The following is a 19551-nucleotide window of genomic DNA, read 5'->3' on the forward strand; positions in this document are numbered from 1 at the left end:
GTTGAATTATGGCTAGTCACCTTAAAATCACTGTCTAAGAGCATGACTGAAGCAGGTACAAACCATTCCAGGCAAAATTTGCAATGCTAGTTAGATGCGTAATATGCCCATTAAAAAAAAAAAAAGAGAGAGAGAGAGAGAGAGCACGCGCGCAAGGTTAAAAAGACTGGACTGATGCAACTGGAAAACTAGGAAAGAGAAGAGACCAGAACAAGGTGTGTTTGGAGGGAGAGGATGACATGAAACTCAAGGGAGAGAAAAGGAGACCATCCTTTCAAAAATTAATATTGCTCTCCACCATTACACAGCAATAATGAATGTGGATGAATTAAGAGCAAGAACCCATGATCTTTAATCAATTAATTTCTTAGCCTGACTCATTTTTTGAGGGCAAGTTCCACCTGTGGTCAATGCAGTATCCTCCCTTGTGCCTTTAAATCGTTATTTCCTTCCTTGTAGGCCTTATCAATGTCTGGATTATTCTGCTGGAAGAATTAACAACTGCTATATCCAACTGTCCCCGCCAGCACCAGCCTCCCACTCTGGATCTGCTCTTTGAATTGCTGAGGAATGTTGCCAAGACACCTGGTAATGAAAGGACTTGATAAAATATGAGCTAGTAGAGCTCTGACTTGACCCTCTTAGAATCCAAAATCACTTCTGTAAACTGCATTACCCATGCTGGAGCTGCACAGAGACATCCTCAAAAGAAAAAGATCCTGCCAGGGCTTGGTGTGTGGTTACAGTTAGCCCGTTCTTTTATGTTGACGAAAGACATCTTGTATGTTGGAGTCCTATAGGGACAAATAAAGAAGTGCAGTACTCTTATCAATGCCCTAGCCACAGAAAATGTTTGTGTGGTATCCAGGAAATCCTAAAAGAGAGTGATATAGTCCTGTAGTCCCCCTGGGCAACATAGCAGGTAAACAGTTAGGTAAATGTTCATATACTAGCTCATAATAAAGCGAATCCAAAACTGCTCCTCCTCTCTTATCCTGCAAAAAGAGTCTCAAAACCTGCTTTCTTTAGCATCACGTAACTCTTGGCCACAAGCCTGGAACAGCTTACAAATTTACTTGCATGTAGGCTTTATAGGCAAAGATTTGCAACCTTCACTGTTTGCTTTTTTTTTTTTTAAAAAAGGCCCAGGATTTGGCATTTATGCGGTTGTACATCTTCTTCTTCCTACGATGTCCCTCTGGCTCCATCGTAGTCATGGTGACCATTCTTACTGGGATGTGGCATCTGCTAATTTCAAGCATGCCATTGGCCTTTCCTGTGAACTAGTAGTGGAGCACATTCAAAGTTTCATACACTCAGGTATGTCATCTTGCTGTCACTTCTAATGACAGTCATCAGTGACGTGTTACTGAATAGCTACTTAGGGAGATGGTTTCACTGCTTTTTGGTTGCTCAACCATTAGAAGAGGAGAGTTGAGAATTTTCATTTGGTGCTTTTTTTAAGTGGGTTTAGGGGAGTTTAAAGTCATGAAAAAATGTAACTTGGAAAGGACCTGTGGATGTTTTTTAGTCCATTCTCCTTGTTCATTTGTATTATACTTTCCAAAAGAATGTTAGTAAGACTTTGATGATAAAGAACTGGAGTAGTCAGAAACAGGAAGTAACAGAATTTCTCCGGTATCATTTAAGCGCAAACGTTTTATAATGTTAACCTCAAAAGGACTGTTCTCATTTCAGTTTGATGTACATTTCAAAACTGAACCATAGCGATAGCTGCATAAAAAGAGTTGTTTTAGCAAAGTCTCTGAATAGCAATAAGTGTAGCAAGTATGTTTGTCTCTAAATAATAATGCAAAGGCAATGATGTTAAAACTAGGCCTTGTCTTTTTTTATAGATATTGGTTATGAAAATATGATCAATACTATGCTAAAAGATCTTTTCAAGTTGCTGGTGGCCTGTGTAGCAGAACCAACAGAAATAATTTCCAGAGTTGGCTGCTCCTGTATCAGGTAACAATCTCTTTACTCTGTTAGCATATTCAAAGAAGATATCTTTACATCTCAAATCTTTGAAGAAATTGTGGACTGATTAACTTGGCTAACATGTCAAAAGAAGTCTGCAGTATATCTGCCTCTTGTTATTTGAATGCTGAATTTTAGACTTATCAGCCTTTTCTCGCTGTTTTCTGTCAGCCTCAGAAGCTGTAATTTTAGGAACTTCTCTGTGCATCATTCCCATAAAAAGCACTTGTACTTTACCTATATACAGTTAGTAAATAATTAATCCTTAGGAAAAGTAAGCAATAGGCTTTCTGCTGGAATTCATAGGTGTTTAGCTGTAATTAATCCCACAGTCTTCAGGTTGTTATTACAGTCATAGTCAAAATAAGTACTGCGTTATACTTCTACAATGTTTGGTTCTTTTCCTGGAGAGATGACACTTAAAAAGAAAAAAAACTGTCAAAAAATACAGTGTAATTACAAAAGAGGGGTCAGGGTAACAACTGGCAAGTCTGAGGAGATGGCTACTGAGTGGCCTCTTCTTCTGTTTTCAACCTTCTCCCATTACAAATGAGAACCATCTAGCTCTTTCTTGGACATGGTAATGTTTTTCTGTATCCTTGCTTGCAGATATGTGTTAGTGACAGCAGGACCTGTTTTTACCGAAGAGATGTGGAGGCTTGCATGTTGTGCCTTGCAGGATGCATTCTTTGCCACTCTGGAGCCAGTAAAGGTAAATTGCCTTTCTGCTGAGATTCAAAATGTAATCGCACTGATCAGATTCACTAACATTTGACAATTTTTTTTTTTTTTTTTTTTTTTAAGACAAGCTTTGGGGTACACAGCCAGGAAAAGGAGCCTGAGGAATATGTGGTAGTTTTTATTATTTTGTGAATTCACTTGGAATGAAAGGTGTTGCTTCAAGAATGGAGACTGAGATCTGTTTTTCTAAATATGTACAGACAACACTAGTCACTAACAGTCCAGACTGTTTCAAATTGTCCTGTCAGCATGAAATCAGGAGGGTTAAATAGGTGAAAACTTACCTTTTGCTCCAGTTCTACCTCTGGATTGACTAAAGCTAGACGGAAGACCAACAGTTGCTTACTTGATCATGTTACTGCATATTCTATATAGATTATTTCTGAACTCTTCTTATATCTTTCTCATAATAAAAAATCCTGTTAATTCATCACAGGCCAGACTATATAGGAAGCTGTAATGCATTTGCATCAAGTGCATCAAATGCTAAATAGCAGGAGGCAGGCTGATGATAATGGGACAGATCACTCTGAATCTTGTAATACATGTGAACAGGAGGGACAGCTCTACAGTTGCTGACTTAATTTAACGCACAGTGAAAGTCTGATGTTGTGTCTCTCTGTAGAACCTGTTGGGCTATTTCCACAGTGGTTCTGAAAGCTTTAGTGGAGATGCCTGTGAAGTGAAGGTGGCAGCCCCCTCCCTCTCGCCAAGTGCTGAAGCTGAATACTGGAGAATCAGAGCCATGGCACAACAGGTACTGACTGCTTTACAGGGAAAGGCAGAGCAGCTTCCCTCCTTGTTTGTACTGTATACAAGGAGCTAAGCAAATTTGGGGCTCCTCCTTATTAAAACTCTGGAGAATAACAAATAAGGGGTCTGAAGAATGTGTCCTTCCACAGCAGCATTGTTACTAAGAGAAGTTGGCAGCTAAGAGAACTGCTCCCCTGCCACTTCCCTGTGGAGGCTCATGCAGCTCAATACAAAATAGCATTTTCTGGCTGGTATTTTTTGTACCTTGCCCTTTGGCTGACACTTAAGGCAACACCTGTACATCTTGCCCACAGCCTTCCTCACAAACCCTATGCATAAACCTAAGCAGACTCCCTCATCACCAGACTTTTTTTTTTGTCTAGTGGTAGTAGTAAGAAAAAGTAATAAACTAGAAAAGTCCTTAAAAGTGCCACTCTGTAAAGTAGGAATTAGGCCTGACTGGGGGAGGGGGAAAGATGAATGTGTTACCAGATCAGACTGATTATAAGCCATTGGGTAATATAGCTTAAAAAGAAGTAGGCAACACTAGCAAACATCAGCAGAGATATTTCTGATAGAGAAAGGAAAGTATTAGTGTTACTGTGAGTCCTCATCTAGAATATTTCTGATTACTCCGTTCAAGAAAGGTAAATTTGAAGGGCAAAAAATACACTAGAACAGAGACTGCTAGGAAACTAGAAAGACTGGGTTTGCTCAGCCTATCAAAGCAGGGTTTGAGGGGAAATGCAGTTTTCTATCAATACATGGGTATAGATGGCAGAGAAGGGAAAGAGTGGTCAGTTTTATATCAGTTGTTCAATGTCAAGAATATCCTCTAGTTCTCAACAACTAACTCCTAATCAGCAAAGCAAGCCCTGAGATGACTTTCTTACGGTTCTTTTGACACTGTATTATTAACTGCAGTGGAGGTTGGTCAGTTTATGAAAGTGGTTATATAAAACAAATTTCTTGAAATGCAGCAAGTCTGATGACCCACAGCATACCTTAAAACTGAATACCATGTGTCTGTTTCATCATGGGAAAGTGGTTGGATTAAAAGAGCCAGTAGATGTTTGGTGTCAGTTTCTGACTTGATTAATTGTACACTGATGCTGCTTGAAAATCCTGGAGATACAAACCAGGATTTGTGAACACCTCAGTGGAATCTTTCTCAGTGGGGATTTGACACAACTAAGTTAGGGAAAAAAAAAAGCCATAGCAACGGAGAGTTGTTTCCCCATTTGCCTCTCAAATAATTGCAAGTTAGGTATCTGCTGTCTCTTTGTGGTGGAAAATAATCCTTCCAGCAATCAACCTTTCTAGATAGAACAGGCTAACTACGCAAACAGCTCCTTGTCTCTACTATACATGATATTTTCAGATAGTAGCATGAAGTCAGCAGAAGGCTTGTTTTGACATTTGGTATTATGATTTATACAAGTTCAAAGAGATGTCTGTCCTTCCCACTGTGTTCCACTGGGTTTCTGGAGGTAGTCCTGAGTGCTGAGGCTGTTTACCAAAGCAGCATGCTCCTGGGAAGGTTTGCCTGGAGATAGCTAAATTCCCTCTGGCACTGTAAAATAAGCCATCATAACAGGAGATCTTCCACAGAAATCCTATTGTCGGGCCCTGCTTAGGACTCCGTGCAAGTGCTAACCTGATTTGTTCTCTGTGCTGTGATGTTTTCCAGGTCTTCATGTTGGAAACCCAGTGCTCTCCAAAGACTCCTAGCAACAAGGAAGGGTTTGAACATGCCCAGTCTTGTGTCCTCATCATTGACCTGCCACCAGATAAGAAACCAAATGGGCATACCCAGAGAAGGTAAAATATCTTCCCAGGAAAATACTGTGTAGTTAAAAGCAAGATAAAAATACTGTGAGGCTGACAGAGATGTGAACAGAGCATGGCCAACCATGCCTCTCCACAGGTTTCACCATAAAAATGAAATACACAAATCAAAAAAGAACTGTGACATAGTAGACATCAGTTTACCTACCCTCTGCTGTCCAGATGTTCCCGTGATCATCCACTGGTGAACAAGCATGTTCAAGAGCTATTCCAGTTACAGACAGGCCATTTCTACCGACTGTTATCTGTGTCATGGTCCATAGTGTGGACAAATACCTGAAGGATACATAGGGTCACACAAAGCCTTTGAGTAAAGGAAATACAGATGAAATAAAGAAAAGAATAGCAATATTGGAAAGATTTTCCTGATATTTCCTAGGAAAATTTGTTTTCTTAAAGAAAGATAGTACAAATTTCAGTTTAAAGAAAGCTTTGGAAGTACTGTTATGTTTGGAATGATATCTGGCAAATGAAATAATGTCTGCTTCAATAATGGTGTTTTAAATACAGTATTACTTAGAAGGTAGGAAAAGTTAAAAGGTAAACTGGAGCAGTATAAATTGAAAAGGCCACATCCAAAGCTACAAAATCGTCAAGATACTGACCTAGGGAACTTTCTTTTTGCTTGATATTTATTTATTCTTATGGAAACCCTTCTCTATGTTACCACCTCAGAAGCCCATGTGTTTGCATGACACTTGGTCTGATCCTTTCAAAGGATATTTCCTTCCGCTTACACTTGGTTGTTTGACCAACTACTATAACATGAATAGAGCCAAGAATTGGACTTCTGCATTCAGGACTTGTTTTTGTATTGCAAGATATGTAATACAGGGCATGAAATGATCTTTTATTAGATACCAAACCTGCTTCTGTACCACTGTAGGTCTCCTCATTCAAAGTTAAATATTGCATGCAAGAAGGAGCCAGAATTTGGTGGTCCTTTTTGGATGGACAGGAAGAAAGACCATGCAAGAAGTCTCACTTCTTCTACAGCTGTGCAGAAGTTTCCCCCAAGAGGAGGTGCTCTGTTGTCTTGCTTTCAGAGAACAGGCTCCTGAACAGGGGCTAGGAAAGGCTGGGATCTCAGTGTCACCCTTTCCCTCTTGGTGGGAAAAAATCTGTTTTGTCCTAAAGGTTCACAGATCTCCTTCTCTGTTGTAATGAATGCAAAGCAAAAGACTGTTACTCCCCTCCATGGCACATATGCCATGAAGTTGAACAGGCTGCATTTACAAAGAATAGCATGGGTCATGTTTTTCTTTAAACAAATAAAAAAAGCATGCTTGCAATTAAGAGAAACTCTGAATGCTCTCACTGTGCTGTTCTTGCTCTTTGTCTAAACAACTGAAAAAAGTGTACTTGCTGGTAGGGAAATGTTTCCCCAACAACATTCATATTTTACTGAAACAGAGCTCAAAATTTGACTGTTCAACTGTTTTTAATATTATTTGCTACAGCAGTGCAGCACTGCATGCCAGGCTTGCATGCTAATAACTGTAGCCTTTCAAGGGTTTGCTTTAACATTAATGGGGTTTCACTTTTCCCTTTTTGCTTTTGTTTCCTTAATGCCGCATCATTTCACAGGAAGCTGGGGTAAGGGAACTTTTCTTCTTTCTACAACATAATCATATTTTCAGCTTCAAACTACAGGGGAAAATAAGAAAATACTATCCTTAACCAGCATTAGCGTCATACGTTTTCACATATAGTTCCTTGCTAATTTCTTTTGGAATTGAGCAGTACTTTAAACTGTTTTTGTAAATTACCTTTATGGCTATTACAAGGAAAGCAGATCTCCCTCATTGTGATCCTACTTTTGGAACAGGATTAGTCTCTTAAAATCATTGCAAGCACTCATTTAACTTTATACATGCTCTTAAGTGGTTTTCTGAGTCACAGCCTCTAATGATTTTTACATCAGATATCCCCAGTAAAAAGCTCCAATGTATGTATTAATCATCAAGTTTTTACCGTTGTCAGCTAATAAGACTATAAATTTTACTGATGTGTTGGCACTGACAGCTAGTGTCATGGTAAGTGAACTGGCATACATAAGTTAAGGACTTCCTTTTTTCTCTTTTTAATTGGGACTGTGTGTAGTTTTAGAAGTCAGTTAGCATAAGACAAAATTCTGAGTTAAAAGTATCTTTTCTTCTGGATTTTTTTTAGTAAATATCAATGTTGCAGTCTCAAGATTGATTTTTCAATAGAATTTCTCAGAAAAAAAATTAGACACCATTTTGGCACTTTGAAAACACTTTTTAAAGTTGGTTAATAAAAGCAGAATAATTTTTGCAACAAAAAAATTAAACATCTATAACTGAACATCTCATGTTCATGAAGGTTTACTTTCATTCAAACCTAGAACTTCAGTATTGCAAGCAAACTGAAAAGTCTTTTCCTCACTTGGTAGTAGTGCTAATTAAAATCTGTGACCTATCATAGTTCCCTAGAATCAAAACAAGCATTATTATGTGTACCAGAGCATCTGCTCCACTTATCACAACTGTAATTTTTTTTTTAATGCCTTGAGATGAGTTTCACATTTTGTAATTTTTAATCGTTGAGATACCAGTGTCTTGCTTTAGTAACAGTCCTATCCACTCCTTCTTCCTAGCCTCCCTGCCTGTAAGTCTTTCAATATTACTTACTAGTGAATTGCCTTAAAACCTTGGCTGGGGGAATCTGACATTCCTGGGTTCCCTGTGCAGATCAGAAGTCAGTGAGATCTAGAATAATTCACAACACATCTCTTAACATGAGCAGGGTTAAGATCACCCAATATCACATGTGAGAAACAATGTTAGGAATAGGTATTTCCACACAAGGATCTCGATTTTCAAGCTCAAGTCTTAAGAGAAACAATGAAATATGCCTTCATCGAGACTTCAGCGTCTTTGCATGCTCCGTTGCATTGCTGGTGTTTCTGTACTTGGGTTTTATTTGGTTGGTTCATTGGCATTTTGTATTCTAGTTTTAAGATATGCCACTGATGCTACTGGAAATGGAAACCAAGGGGTACACCAGCTTAGGCCTCAATAGGAAAGTTAAGGTTTGCTGAAAAGACACTGGAGGAGTTTCAGGGATGTTTCGACACAGCCAAAGTTTAGCAACAATAAAAAAAGAAAATATAGTCAGGGATCAATGGCACAAGTGCTGCATAATTTGTGTGTTAACAAATTTCTCAATTACAGCAGTCTGAAATATTGAGAGTGCATGCATCTTCTATGAAACTGAAAGGGAATATTTAATCCCTTTGTGTTTGACATCTCTGGAGAAAAGAAATAGAATTATTATAGAACTTAGTTTTATACCTCCTCTGCTGAAGTTCCATTGGTGTGCTCGCTGTGGAGAGTTATCTTTTCTTAACTCATAGAAGTGTCTTCCCACACAGGAAAGTATTTGAAGGAGTAGCCCAAGGACTTTGTCTTCCTCTACTTTTTTGAAACAGAGCTGGAAAAATTGGGCCTTTCTTTTGCTATCTTGCATGTGAGATTCTAAAATATGAAGTATTCTTATACATCTAGTAAAATCACAACATAAAATTTTCTTTTTTTTTTTTCCTCCCCATTCTTGGTTTATCAAGTATTCCTTTCAGGACAATAGTAGTGAGCTTGCTGTCCCACCAAGTACTGCTGCAGAATTTATATGACATCTTACTGGAAGAATTTGTGAAAGGCCCCTCTCACTTGGAGGAGAAAATGACAATACAAGTACCAGAGAACAAGTTGGCTGGTTTTCTCAGGTACATCTCCATGCAAAACTTGGCTGTCATCTTTGACTTACTGCTGGATTCATATCAAACAGCCAGAGAGTTTGACACCAGACCTGGGTTGAAGTGTTTGCTGAAAAAAGTGTCTGGCATTAGTGGAGCTGCCAACTTGTATCGCCAGTCAGCAATGAGCTTCAACATCTACTTCCATGCTTTGGTTTGTGCAATCCTGACGAACCAGGAGAACATCACTGCAGACCAAGTGAAAAAGATCCTGTTTGAAGATGATGAGAGAAGCACAGACTCCTCACAGCAGTGTTCTTCAGAAGATGAAGACATTTTTGAAGAAACTGCCCAAGTTAGTCCTCCCCGAGGAAAGGAGAAGAGACAGTGGAGGGCTCGAATACCATCTCTGAGTGTACAACCTGTCAGCAATGCGGACTGGGGCTGGTTAATCAAGCGACTTCATAAGCTCTGCATGGAACTGTGCAACAACTACATCCAGATGCATCTGGATCTGGAGAATAATGTAGAGGAGCCTCCAGTGTTCAAAGGCGACCCTTTCTTCATTTTACCATCCTTTCACTCAGAAGCCTCCACCCCATCAACGGGAGGGCAGTCTGGGAAAGAGACACCCTCTGAAGATGACAGGAGTCAAATCAGGGACCAGCTGGGAGACATCCTGACACCCAGAGGAGGGAGTGGAGAAGTGCTGCTGCTACCCCCACCTCTAAGTCCTACACCAGAGAAAAAAGAGCAAAGCAGGAAAAAAGAATGGTGGGAAAGTGCTGGCAACAAGATCTACACAATAGCCACTGACAAAACCATCTCCAAGCTCATGACAGAATACAAGAAAAGAAAGCAGCAACAGGCCATGACATCCTTCACCAAAGAGGTCAAAGTGGAAAAGAAAGGGGAGCTCCTGGGCTCAAGAGGGCAGGACTCACCCATACTGCAGCGGCCACAACATCTTATAGATCAGGGTCAAATGAGGCATTCCTTCAGTGCTGGCCCAGAGATCCTGAGACAAGAGAAGCGACCACGCTCAGGATCCACAATCAGCTCCCTGAATATATCTGTTCGAGATGCTGAGGCCCAGATACAGGTGGGACACGCTTGTACAATAGCAATAATAATAATAAAGATACTTGTAAATGTTTTATTTTTTCTTTTATTAGAATGATTATAATCTCCTTGTTAAAACATTCCCCTCATGATCAAGACTGAATATTTCCAGGAGCTGGCACTGATAAAAGCCTAAGTCTGTTGTATTAAAAAACAGCCTTCAGGAAAGTGCTATGAGGCACATACCAGTACAGCTTTGAAGAGTGCTTCTGTGGCTGGAGCCAAAGCTGCATTTTTCTAAGAACTAACAACCTACAGTGACACTGATTGCTTACTGTTAAGGGCTCTATCCCACTTAAGGGCTTTTGAAAACATGAGGGTGCTTGTCACAGTGCTCTTGTATTTAAGTTTTCTGCTAGTGCTATAGCAGAAATACTGGATTATGTCGCTAAACAGACTTGATGCTTGAATGTCCAAGTGAACAAATCAGTGAAAGCATCAAACTTTGAAATCTTTATTCACTGTGGGATAAGTAATAGGCAGAGGAAGATGAGCATGATACCTGCAATATAAAGTCAGACAGTGACTTAAAGTACTGAATGTGAACTAGAAAGATGCAGTAAAAATAAAATGAATATGCTAGCATTACTCTGTCCTGAGGCTGTAACAACAAGATGTCTTAATATCTTATCTTTATTTAGGCATGGACCAACATGGTGCTGACAGTTCTCAACCAGATTCAGGCCCTGCCAGACCAAACGTTCACAGCCCTCCAGCCAGCAGTGTTCCCCTGTATCAGTCAGCTGACTTGCCATGTGACAGATATCCGCGTCCGCCAGGCCGTGCGGGAATGGCTGGGAAGAGTGGGCCGGGTTTATGATATCATCATTTAAATTAGCTGTGCTCTGTTACAAAGGGAAGAAGACATCGAAGGTATACAGCAAAGTGTCTGGGGTTGATCAGTTGCCTAGCTGTGGGTGATAAATTATGAAACAATGAGCTTGTCAATGTATATCCTCTATCCACATGAGACTGTGTCTGTCTTTCACACTAGCACAGAAGGCAAAGCAGGAGTGCGTTCCTGGGGTTTTGCAGTGGCCCCAGAACCCAAAAACTGCAGGTAAAACAGGCTGGTTCCTAAAGGAATACAGTTCAATAGCCTTCATTTTAATTCAGATTTGTAACAGTGGTAGCCACATTAAACTGCAGGTGAAGTTTCATATTTGCACTTAGCTGTGGATGCAACTGTTATCTGGATGTCAAACCTATGTAAAAGGCAAGAAAAAGATGAGGCTGTAGCAGAAGTAAAAAACATTACACTTGCTTAGGGTAAAGTTTTCCCCTTGGAAATTAGCATGAGAGAGGAAATCCAAATAAAGGTTATTGTAATAACTATATGCCTTGCTCACTAGAGAAAGTGGAAATTTATTCTGCTCTGAGAAGAGCCTTTGAAGTCTGGTCACACACAGGGTGGCTAGTGAGCTACTAATGAAATATCCCAGGTCTAAAACTGGTGAACCGAGCACAGGCTATTCACTCTTTTATTGCCCTTGTGGAGTATTGCTTGAAGAAAAATGGCACTGTCAAGCTTTTCTCTCTACAACAGTACCCTGGCTGCCTGTTCAGCTATGCTTACAGCTGATTATCTTTCCATGTGTATAATTCCACCTGAGAGCAACAGGGAAGTTTTGTTTTGCTGTTCCCTGTGAAGCTGAGGGAAAGGCACACCAGCGAGCAAAGCTACAGCCAAGGCCACGTGCCTATATCCAGCATTCAACTAAACCGAAGGGAAATTAAGTGTTCCAGTTCAAGCAACACTACCGCCAAGTTGGCTTATGCTTTTACTGGAAACGTACTTTTGCCCATGTAGGGCTTCTGCAGCCAGGAGGCCCCTCATCACCTACACTGAACTTAGCCCGTCACCCCACGCTGAGCTGAATCATGATGGAAACCAGTCTGAGAAGAAGGTACCTTTTCCTTTTTCTCTCTGAGTTCTGGCATGCTGCTGTAAATAGAGGGGGACAGATCCTGATGTAGGTATATCTCCTGTGCAACACTTTGATGAGGGCTGCTACAGTTTGCTGCTAGACACTCTGCTTTTAAATGTGAGGGGGAGAAGGGAAGGATTGACTAATATTGTCAAATATGTAGGGGACACTAGTCACACTAGATAGAGTGAAGGTTACTTTGGCACACAAATTATGTCACAGCCCCAGAGATATTCCATCTCATACTCCCATACTAAACAATTTACTAATTGATTTTAATCTTGGTTGACCCCTTAATGATGTTCTCCCAAAGCTTTCTAAAATGTGCACACCAACTAAATATACAGCTTCAGTTCCTGCTCCAAATATCCTCAGAAACAGCATCTCATTATATCAGGCCTGGACTTTGCACAACTAACTTTTTAGGATCTTAAACTGGAGAAAGAGAGGGTCAGTCCAAGAGGATCCACTGAACAGCCATCACCTTAGTTGATGTGTCCACTAAGAGTCTGCCCAGATTTCTGCCTCTTCCATCCATCCCCAACTCCCCATTTGCCAACTGCTAGACTAATGCAAAGAATATTTTGTCCTGTAACTTTCTGTGGTGTCAATCACACAGTTTCTCTTTCTTTCATAACTTCCCATTGCAAAATTGTTCCTTAAAAAACACCTCTTTCTTACCACCCATTTTGACTTTTTGATACAATTGTTAAATTACTCATTTAATTATAAATTTTCCCTGACAGACTTATTTATTCCTTGGGGATAAGTGAGATTAGCCCTTGGTATGTGGGAGAGTGGTGGGGTGGTTCGATTTCTGTTGCTGTGTCTTTCTTGCTTATCTTTAGGCAGACTAAAGGGATGATTATATTTTTGTTCTGAAAGTTTTTGGGGGGCATATATACAGAACTGCTTTTAAAGCAGTAGATTAAGTAGGAGCAATAATAGAAATCAGTATCACCAAACTGTATGCAAAACATCCTACTCTGCTGTTTTTCATTATACGTGATTGATTGATTGATTAGATTCAGATGCTGGCTGTGCTTATCTAAAACTTAAGTAAATCCTTGATTTATATTGGAGAAGTGAAAATTTATAGCAGTGTCAATAAAATCAGTCAGATTCCAGACGGCCTAGTAGCTAGGAAACACTCTGGTTATGTATTGCAGTTACAGTACAAAAGTGCTACAAAACGAAAAGCTCTAGGAAAGACAATATCCAAAAGAAATGCACATGGACATGACGTAGCCTAATGCTACTTGCTTAGCCAGCTTCTTTACCCAAATACTGTTTCATTTCCACTTTTTATGCCACGACCCCCATACTGGAATTGACTAGGAGTAAATCTGCTGTATTGTTCTTGCCCATATTTTAACCACCCGTTCTCCAGATTATGCACTAAGTGCCCATTGTCACCCTCAGTGCCTCTGTTCGTTAATATCCCTCCCCCAGAGAACCATAAGAGGGCATGAGTAACTCTGAGTAATTACAGAAATCTCATGTAAAAGGAGAGAAAAAGAGAAAAATGAATCTTTAAACTAGCACAATTTAGTTTATGTTGCTCTTCCTTTTCTTTATATGTAAAATGGGAAGCATGGGGACGGCAGGCCACGGCCACTTCATGACCGATTAATCTGACGTGCAGAATTATTTCTGATACACTTCTGAAATTAAAAATACATGGACTTGGTCACATTCTCAACCATTTTTGATAGTTTAACCATAGACATCAGAGAGCCCCAAATAGGTAAATCAGCTATTGTCACCATCTCAGACCTGTGCAATCTGTTTTTGTGCATACTTTGGGCTGCTTGGCTTAAGGCTGCCAACATGCTATGCTCAGGTCTCACAAAGCAAGCTTTTAGCCCAAAAAAGGAGCTTGCTCAAAATAGTGCCAGGAGAGGGTGCTTGCGCCAGCCGGTCGTAAGCTTGCAGAAGGGACTCCCGAGTTCTGCATTCACTGATCGTGTCCATCTACACCACACTACGGCTGCCTTTCTGCTTCCCACTTGTGAGTGAGGAGTACCTCAGGAAGTAGCACAAAGTAGCCCTTGTCTCCACACATGTAAGTCTTTCCCACATAACCATTCAAATCTTTCCTTACAGCCCCAGTATAATGTAACGCATGAGGTACCAGCAGCATATTAACAGCTATACTGTTGAATCAAAAAATTTGTCGAGCCTTGAAAAACGCAGTCCATGCAATGTAGACTGAGCTTGCCCTGGCTCTTCTCTTCACTCTGGTTAATAGCTACAGTCTCTCTTTACTCACGTCTCTTTGTGTCACACAAATTTCTATATGAGTTGGTTTTGTTTTTTATGTAACTGGCCAGAAGACAGTGAGTTTACTAATTCTGTCAGTTCCAGTTCTGCTGATTCTACAAATCCTTCTAAATAACTTTGCAGTAAGTTTTAAGATGTGTTCTCCCTCTTATCTTCAGGGAAAGAGACTGTTCCCATGCTATAGTGTGTCACCTGTGCTCTTCTGTTGTTTAAGGACTCTTTATAAATTGCACAGATAGTGTTTTAAGTCCAAGATGGGCTGGCACAGCATTCTTGGGCATTATTTATTAACTGGAATTTTGTTTGTGGAATTCTACATTGTCAGTTTTGAAATTTACTTCTGTTGTTTAAATAGAGGAATTGGTATCCCTCTTCCTCTCTTCTGTCCTTTCTAGCTAGGGAAACAAATCTGAAGTTGCAAACGCAGCTTTTTACTCTAACATTTCAGAATAGTTTGATTTGTAGGCCACGAGTTTTAGATAAATAAATCAGAAGCCTCTGCTTTAGTAAGGATACAAGCCAGATAATCTGTTTATAAGAGGCCAGGAAACTATGTAATAAATCAAATGATCATTTTTGACCTTTGTTTTATTACCTGCTGATTTTAAAATTAGAGAATACAATTCAAATAGTAAAACTGGTAATTGTATAACAATTCCTATAATGTGATATGATAATTTAGACACTATGGCTATAAGTCCATCCAAACTAATAGTATGTTCATTAACAGAAGCTGATTTATACAAATGAAATTTGAAGAGATGTATTGCAGCTATCCCTAGCTGTGGTAAACTGGTATCAGAAATGCAGAAGTCCCCATTAAAGCTTTAAGTACTACTGCCTTAAAAAAAAAGAAAAGAAAAAGTGGCCATCAGGAATCAAACTCAGGTAACAGGCCTGCATTTTAGCTATGCTGCCCTTGGACTATTTCACATTGCCTCCATCAGGCTGTTACAGGTGGAGGGTCACTACAGAAATAGATGCAACATGCTTTCTTTTTAAAAATGTTTCTGGCAGCCACTGACAGAGAAAATTGCCAGAATCACATACCCTTACTTTCATGAAATAGCTCTTTACCATAAAAATATTTAAAGCTAAAAAAAAAAAAGAGAGTGAGAGAGGGGAAGAAGCATACATAAATGTATGCTTGTACAGCATATAGGTTTGCATGTTATTTTGTAGTGCAATGATATGCAGATATATGAAAAGATTGATCTGTTTATATGTAGATTCCTGTGGCTCCAGTCACTGTCGTATTCTGAGCACTCTGCATGTTTACAGAGTGATAGCTACATTAGTAATATGTTTGTCATGCTCTCTGTGAATATTTGTCACATCAGCAATGGTTAATACAGTTCTGGTAACTTCACCACAGGAGTCTTTTGTGAGCATTCATCAGCCTTGGAATTAACATGACCGTCTTTTGGTGAACATGTATACTTTTCTAAGATATTAAGATACAGATACAGTACTCTTACAGAGGTAAACACTCACTTTAGCATAATTAACTTATTTCAATATACTGAAAAAAATATTAGGGAAAGATTTGCATTTGTAAATTTTTTCTTTGTAAAACTCCAAACACATGGAACACATTTAGTCTGTGTCTCATCACAGCTAAAAACTCATGCCCTCTAGAGTAGAGCTGACTCACAATATAATTTCATGTCAAGTTTAAATACGTAAACTTTACCATAAAATTCACTGGAAAGTCCTCACCTGCCAAGGAGATGAGCACAACTGTAAATGCCATGTGTTTCCACAGCCCTACTCTCCATCTGCACTTGATACAGTAGCATCTCCATGTTGGTACCTCCACTGTGAAGCTAGGTGCAGGATCCATATGCAATTGAATAACAGAGAAGCTAGCAAGTAGTGACATCTAGCTGTGCATGCTACCTGCAGTTTATATCTCCCTGTGCAACTTAGGCCCATGTTCAAAGTGCCAAAGCCATGAGAGTTACGTACCTGGATACCTTTAATACCCTGGACACAATCCTTGAATCCTTCAATCCTTACGTGCAGGTTTACAAATTCTCAGGAAGGGGGGAGTCTTGTACTGTTCTTGATGTCACCCTCTCTGTTACTGTCCCCTATACACCTCCCCCTTGAAAGTCCACAGGAACTAGCACTTACTCTTGTGCATCCCAGTATCCTGAAACCAGAACTTTCACTTTTGCACAGGCCCAGTTTTAATGTTTAGGTGGCTGAGCATAGCAGGCCAAAATAATTTATTTCTACCTAGCTCTTCTGTGTAGAAACTTCTTCCAAAATTTAGCATGTGGTTTAGCTGTTTACCCCTTTAGCAATGCGTTCTAGAAATAGTATTACTCGATGGTTAATTCTTTTTAATTAAAAAGAAAATTCCTTTCTTTCCTAGTCCTTATTTTTGTGTGGGTATGATAAGATTATGCTTAAGCAAATCATTTAATCGTTATTCTGGTTACAGTCATTTCTGGGAAGAGCTATGTATACTGCCGATTGTGGCATGTGACAGGAAATACAGGTAGGGTTTTGCTTCTTTTTTTTTTTTTTCCCCCCCCCATTTCTGATCATTCCACAATAATTTGAAGAAATCATGCAAAAAAAAAAAAAGAAAAGATTGTCTTGTTTAGTCTAAAAGGACCAAGTTACCATAGCACAGAAGCACAAATGTTGGATTTTATGCAATGTAGATTGCATCTGGCAGCTAGAGATCCCTGTTTTCTGAATCTCCCTGTTTTAAGTAGCACTTCTGTAGGGACACAACATAAGGCTCCATTAGCAGCCCTCACCAGCAGCACACCTGGGACTCCAGGAAGTTGTACAGCTGCAAGGAATGAGTCGCATCTCCTCTCTCTGTTTTTTCCACTAATCTCCCTCAGAACATACCCTTTAACCTAACTGTTTTCTTTTTAAATAACCAGCCCCACCACATTTGGCCAAAGCTGCTTGTTTAGTATGATATTATACAAACACTGCAAAAATATGCATCATTCTTTTCACTTAATGCTCAGAGGTTCAAATTAAGAACTAAAAGCGAAGGGAAGAGAAAATGCCCTAATTCAGTGGATATCAGTGGAGCTACACGGTGTGATCCTGGATTAGTGCAATAATGAGCTCGTCTGTGGAGCCAGATTCCTCAAATCCTATTTATTTTAGGACAAGTTGAAGTTTGCTTGCTCTCCACTGCCACATTGATTCACAGGCCTGAGCTTATAGAGAGCGCCTTTTGTTAAGAAACATGACAATAGGATCTGTTTCAACTTTTTTTGCCCCAAGGTCCCACTCATCAGAAGGTAATTTCATCTAAATGCCATGGAGCACTAGGGCCCAATTTCCTATTCTCACATTTGGGTAATCTGGGCTGTAGTGAGTGTCAGCATGAGGAAACTGCTTCCACAAGAAGCAAGCTGAAACAGGAGAGAGCTGAGCTAGTGGAGAGGCACAGGTACACAGGTTCAGCAAGGGACAAATATCACCTCCATAATCACCTAAGACCCCAGCTCTGCAGAGGAAGACAGGATTTGATACCAAAGAGAGCAGCCAGGAAGGGCAGAGCACTATTGTACCAGAGCCATGACCTGCACAGTGTTTGCTGGAGCAGGTGGGAATGAAAGATTTAAAAGTATGCAGTGACAGCAGCAAGCACCTTTCTTCAGTTCTCCTCATTCCCTTCCCCCCATTTTGTCATTATTTATGATACTGTAAACATACTTGCTTGGGCCCCAATTCAGTTTTCAGCCTTGGCTGAAGGGAAGAATTAAAAAAAAAAAAAAAAAAAAAAAAAAGAGCCAAAGGGAGTGGACACTCCATTTTGCCAAAGACCAATGAAAATCAAATTTTCAGTATTCCCATGATGAGGCTGCCATAAGAAGCATTTTACTACAAAACATGATTCCCAAGACTTCATCTCTATAGCTGTATATTCAGGAGGAGCCACTAGTATTTTTAAGAAAGACTGTAAATGACCTTTGTCAAGAGAGTTCATACACTGGGTTTACCTTCTACAGATTTCATATCTAGCTGCAGTTCCCCAGTTTTATTCATTTCCTCCATCTTTCTGCCCTTATTTAGAGAAACACCTCATATCTGCTGCGGTTTTTTTGTGCTGCTAGCTTTGTTTGGTTCTTAGGTGTTCATTGTTCAGGCAGTCACTGTAAGCTGGCTTGCAAATTGTATTTTGTGTATATGTTATTCAGACTGAATTCTGAAATGGAAATATTTTAAAACAAAAAAATTATAAACTATTTATGTTGCTTGTGTTGTAGAATAAAGAAGCAAATGCAAAATAAATCTTGCTTTTGTTTTGTCTAAAGATAGTTATTTCACAGTTATTGAGTAAGCAAAGGAGCAGACCTGAGAAGGTCTGAAATACTTGTTATGTACCAGCACAGACTGCATTTTTCACAGGTGACCTGTGGAGTTTAGCTGCTTGAACTGCTATTTTTTTCAATGGAAGCAAGAATAAAATACATAAAAGCATGAGCCCTACATCACTTCAAGCTTGAGTTTGGGCCTTTTTTTGGAAGGGGAGGGGGGTGGATTAAGCTATTGTGAAGACTAAAGGTGCAAACAGACTATGCGGAATTTCAGATGCATCTAAATGTGTGGAGCATTTCTTTCCCCTCTTCCAAATAAGCAAAATACTTGTGGCTTTGATTTCATTGGAGATTGTGTTTTTTTGAAAAAAACCATGGCAGGAAAGGCACCTACTTTCAGTCACCTAAATAACTTTGAAAATTGTCCTAAAAGGGAACTTCGGCAATTGAGCTCTAAAACGCCACTTACACACTGAAGTACCCTGCTTTAGTGTCAGTGAAGTTCAGCCATTGCCTATCTCCCACCCACCCACAGCTCCTCAGCATCCAAGCTGCTTGCAACCACCACCAGAAACAAAAGCAGCCAAGCAGCTAGCAGCTAGCACAGAGTTCCTCAGAGTGCTACTTTGTGGCCAAAATTTGTTGGGTTTTTAAGCTAGGCATTCCTCAAGCTTACTTGCCAACCACACTGAATTTAGCTAGCACCTAAAAAGTATTGCCAGTCTACAGGTGCATGCAAACAGCAAGGGTGATGCAATGTTTCATCTCTCCTCTTGGGCAAAAAAATAACATTTCATGGAAACAGTCAACATCTCCCTCACAGCTAACACACACTTACTTTCTTTCTTTTTTTTTTTTAATATCTGAATTCTAT

The 19551-nt window shown here is 39.8% G+C and overlaps 1 protein-coding gene across 5 annotated transcripts in view; it reads left to right on the plus strand.

Moving 5' to 3' along the window:
- Positions 1 to 18673, plus strand: part of ARFGEF3 (ARFGEF family member 3) — a 101498-nt gene extending 82825 nt beyond the window's left edge. For 4 of the 5 annotated variants that reach the window (XM_064509044.1, XM_026120707.2, XM_064509046.1 and 1 more), the window contains 8 exons: positions 460 to 588; positions 1144 to 1320; positions 1857 to 1971; positions 2593 to 2695; positions 3350 to 3481; positions 5168 to 5298; positions 8915 to 10145; positions 10807 to 18673. In XM_064509044.1, coding sequence (XP_064365114.1) covers positions 460 to 588; positions 1144 to 1320; positions 1857 to 1971; positions 2593 to 2695; positions 3350 to 3481; positions 5168 to 5298; positions 8915 to 10145; positions 10807 to 10998 — 2210 coding nt within the window. In that variant the 3' untranslated portion in view covers positions 10999 to 18673. The remainder of the gene's footprint in view (positions 1 to 459; positions 589 to 1143; positions 1321 to 1856; positions 1972 to 2592; positions 2696 to 3349; positions 3482 to 5167; positions 5299 to 8914; positions 10146 to 10806) is intronic. The other variant, XM_064509045.1, reaches the window with a different exon arrangement.
- The last annotated feature ends 878 nt before the right edge of the window (positions 18674 to 19551 follow it).

This window comes from Dromaius novaehollandiae, chromosome 3, assembly GCF_036370855.1.
Source record: "Dromaius novaehollandiae isolate bDroNov1 chromosome 3, bDroNov1.hap1, whole genome shotgun sequence".
Classification (NCBI taxonomy): Eukaryota; Metazoa; Chordata; class Aves; order Casuariiformes; family Dromaiidae; genus Dromaius; species Dromaius novaehollandiae.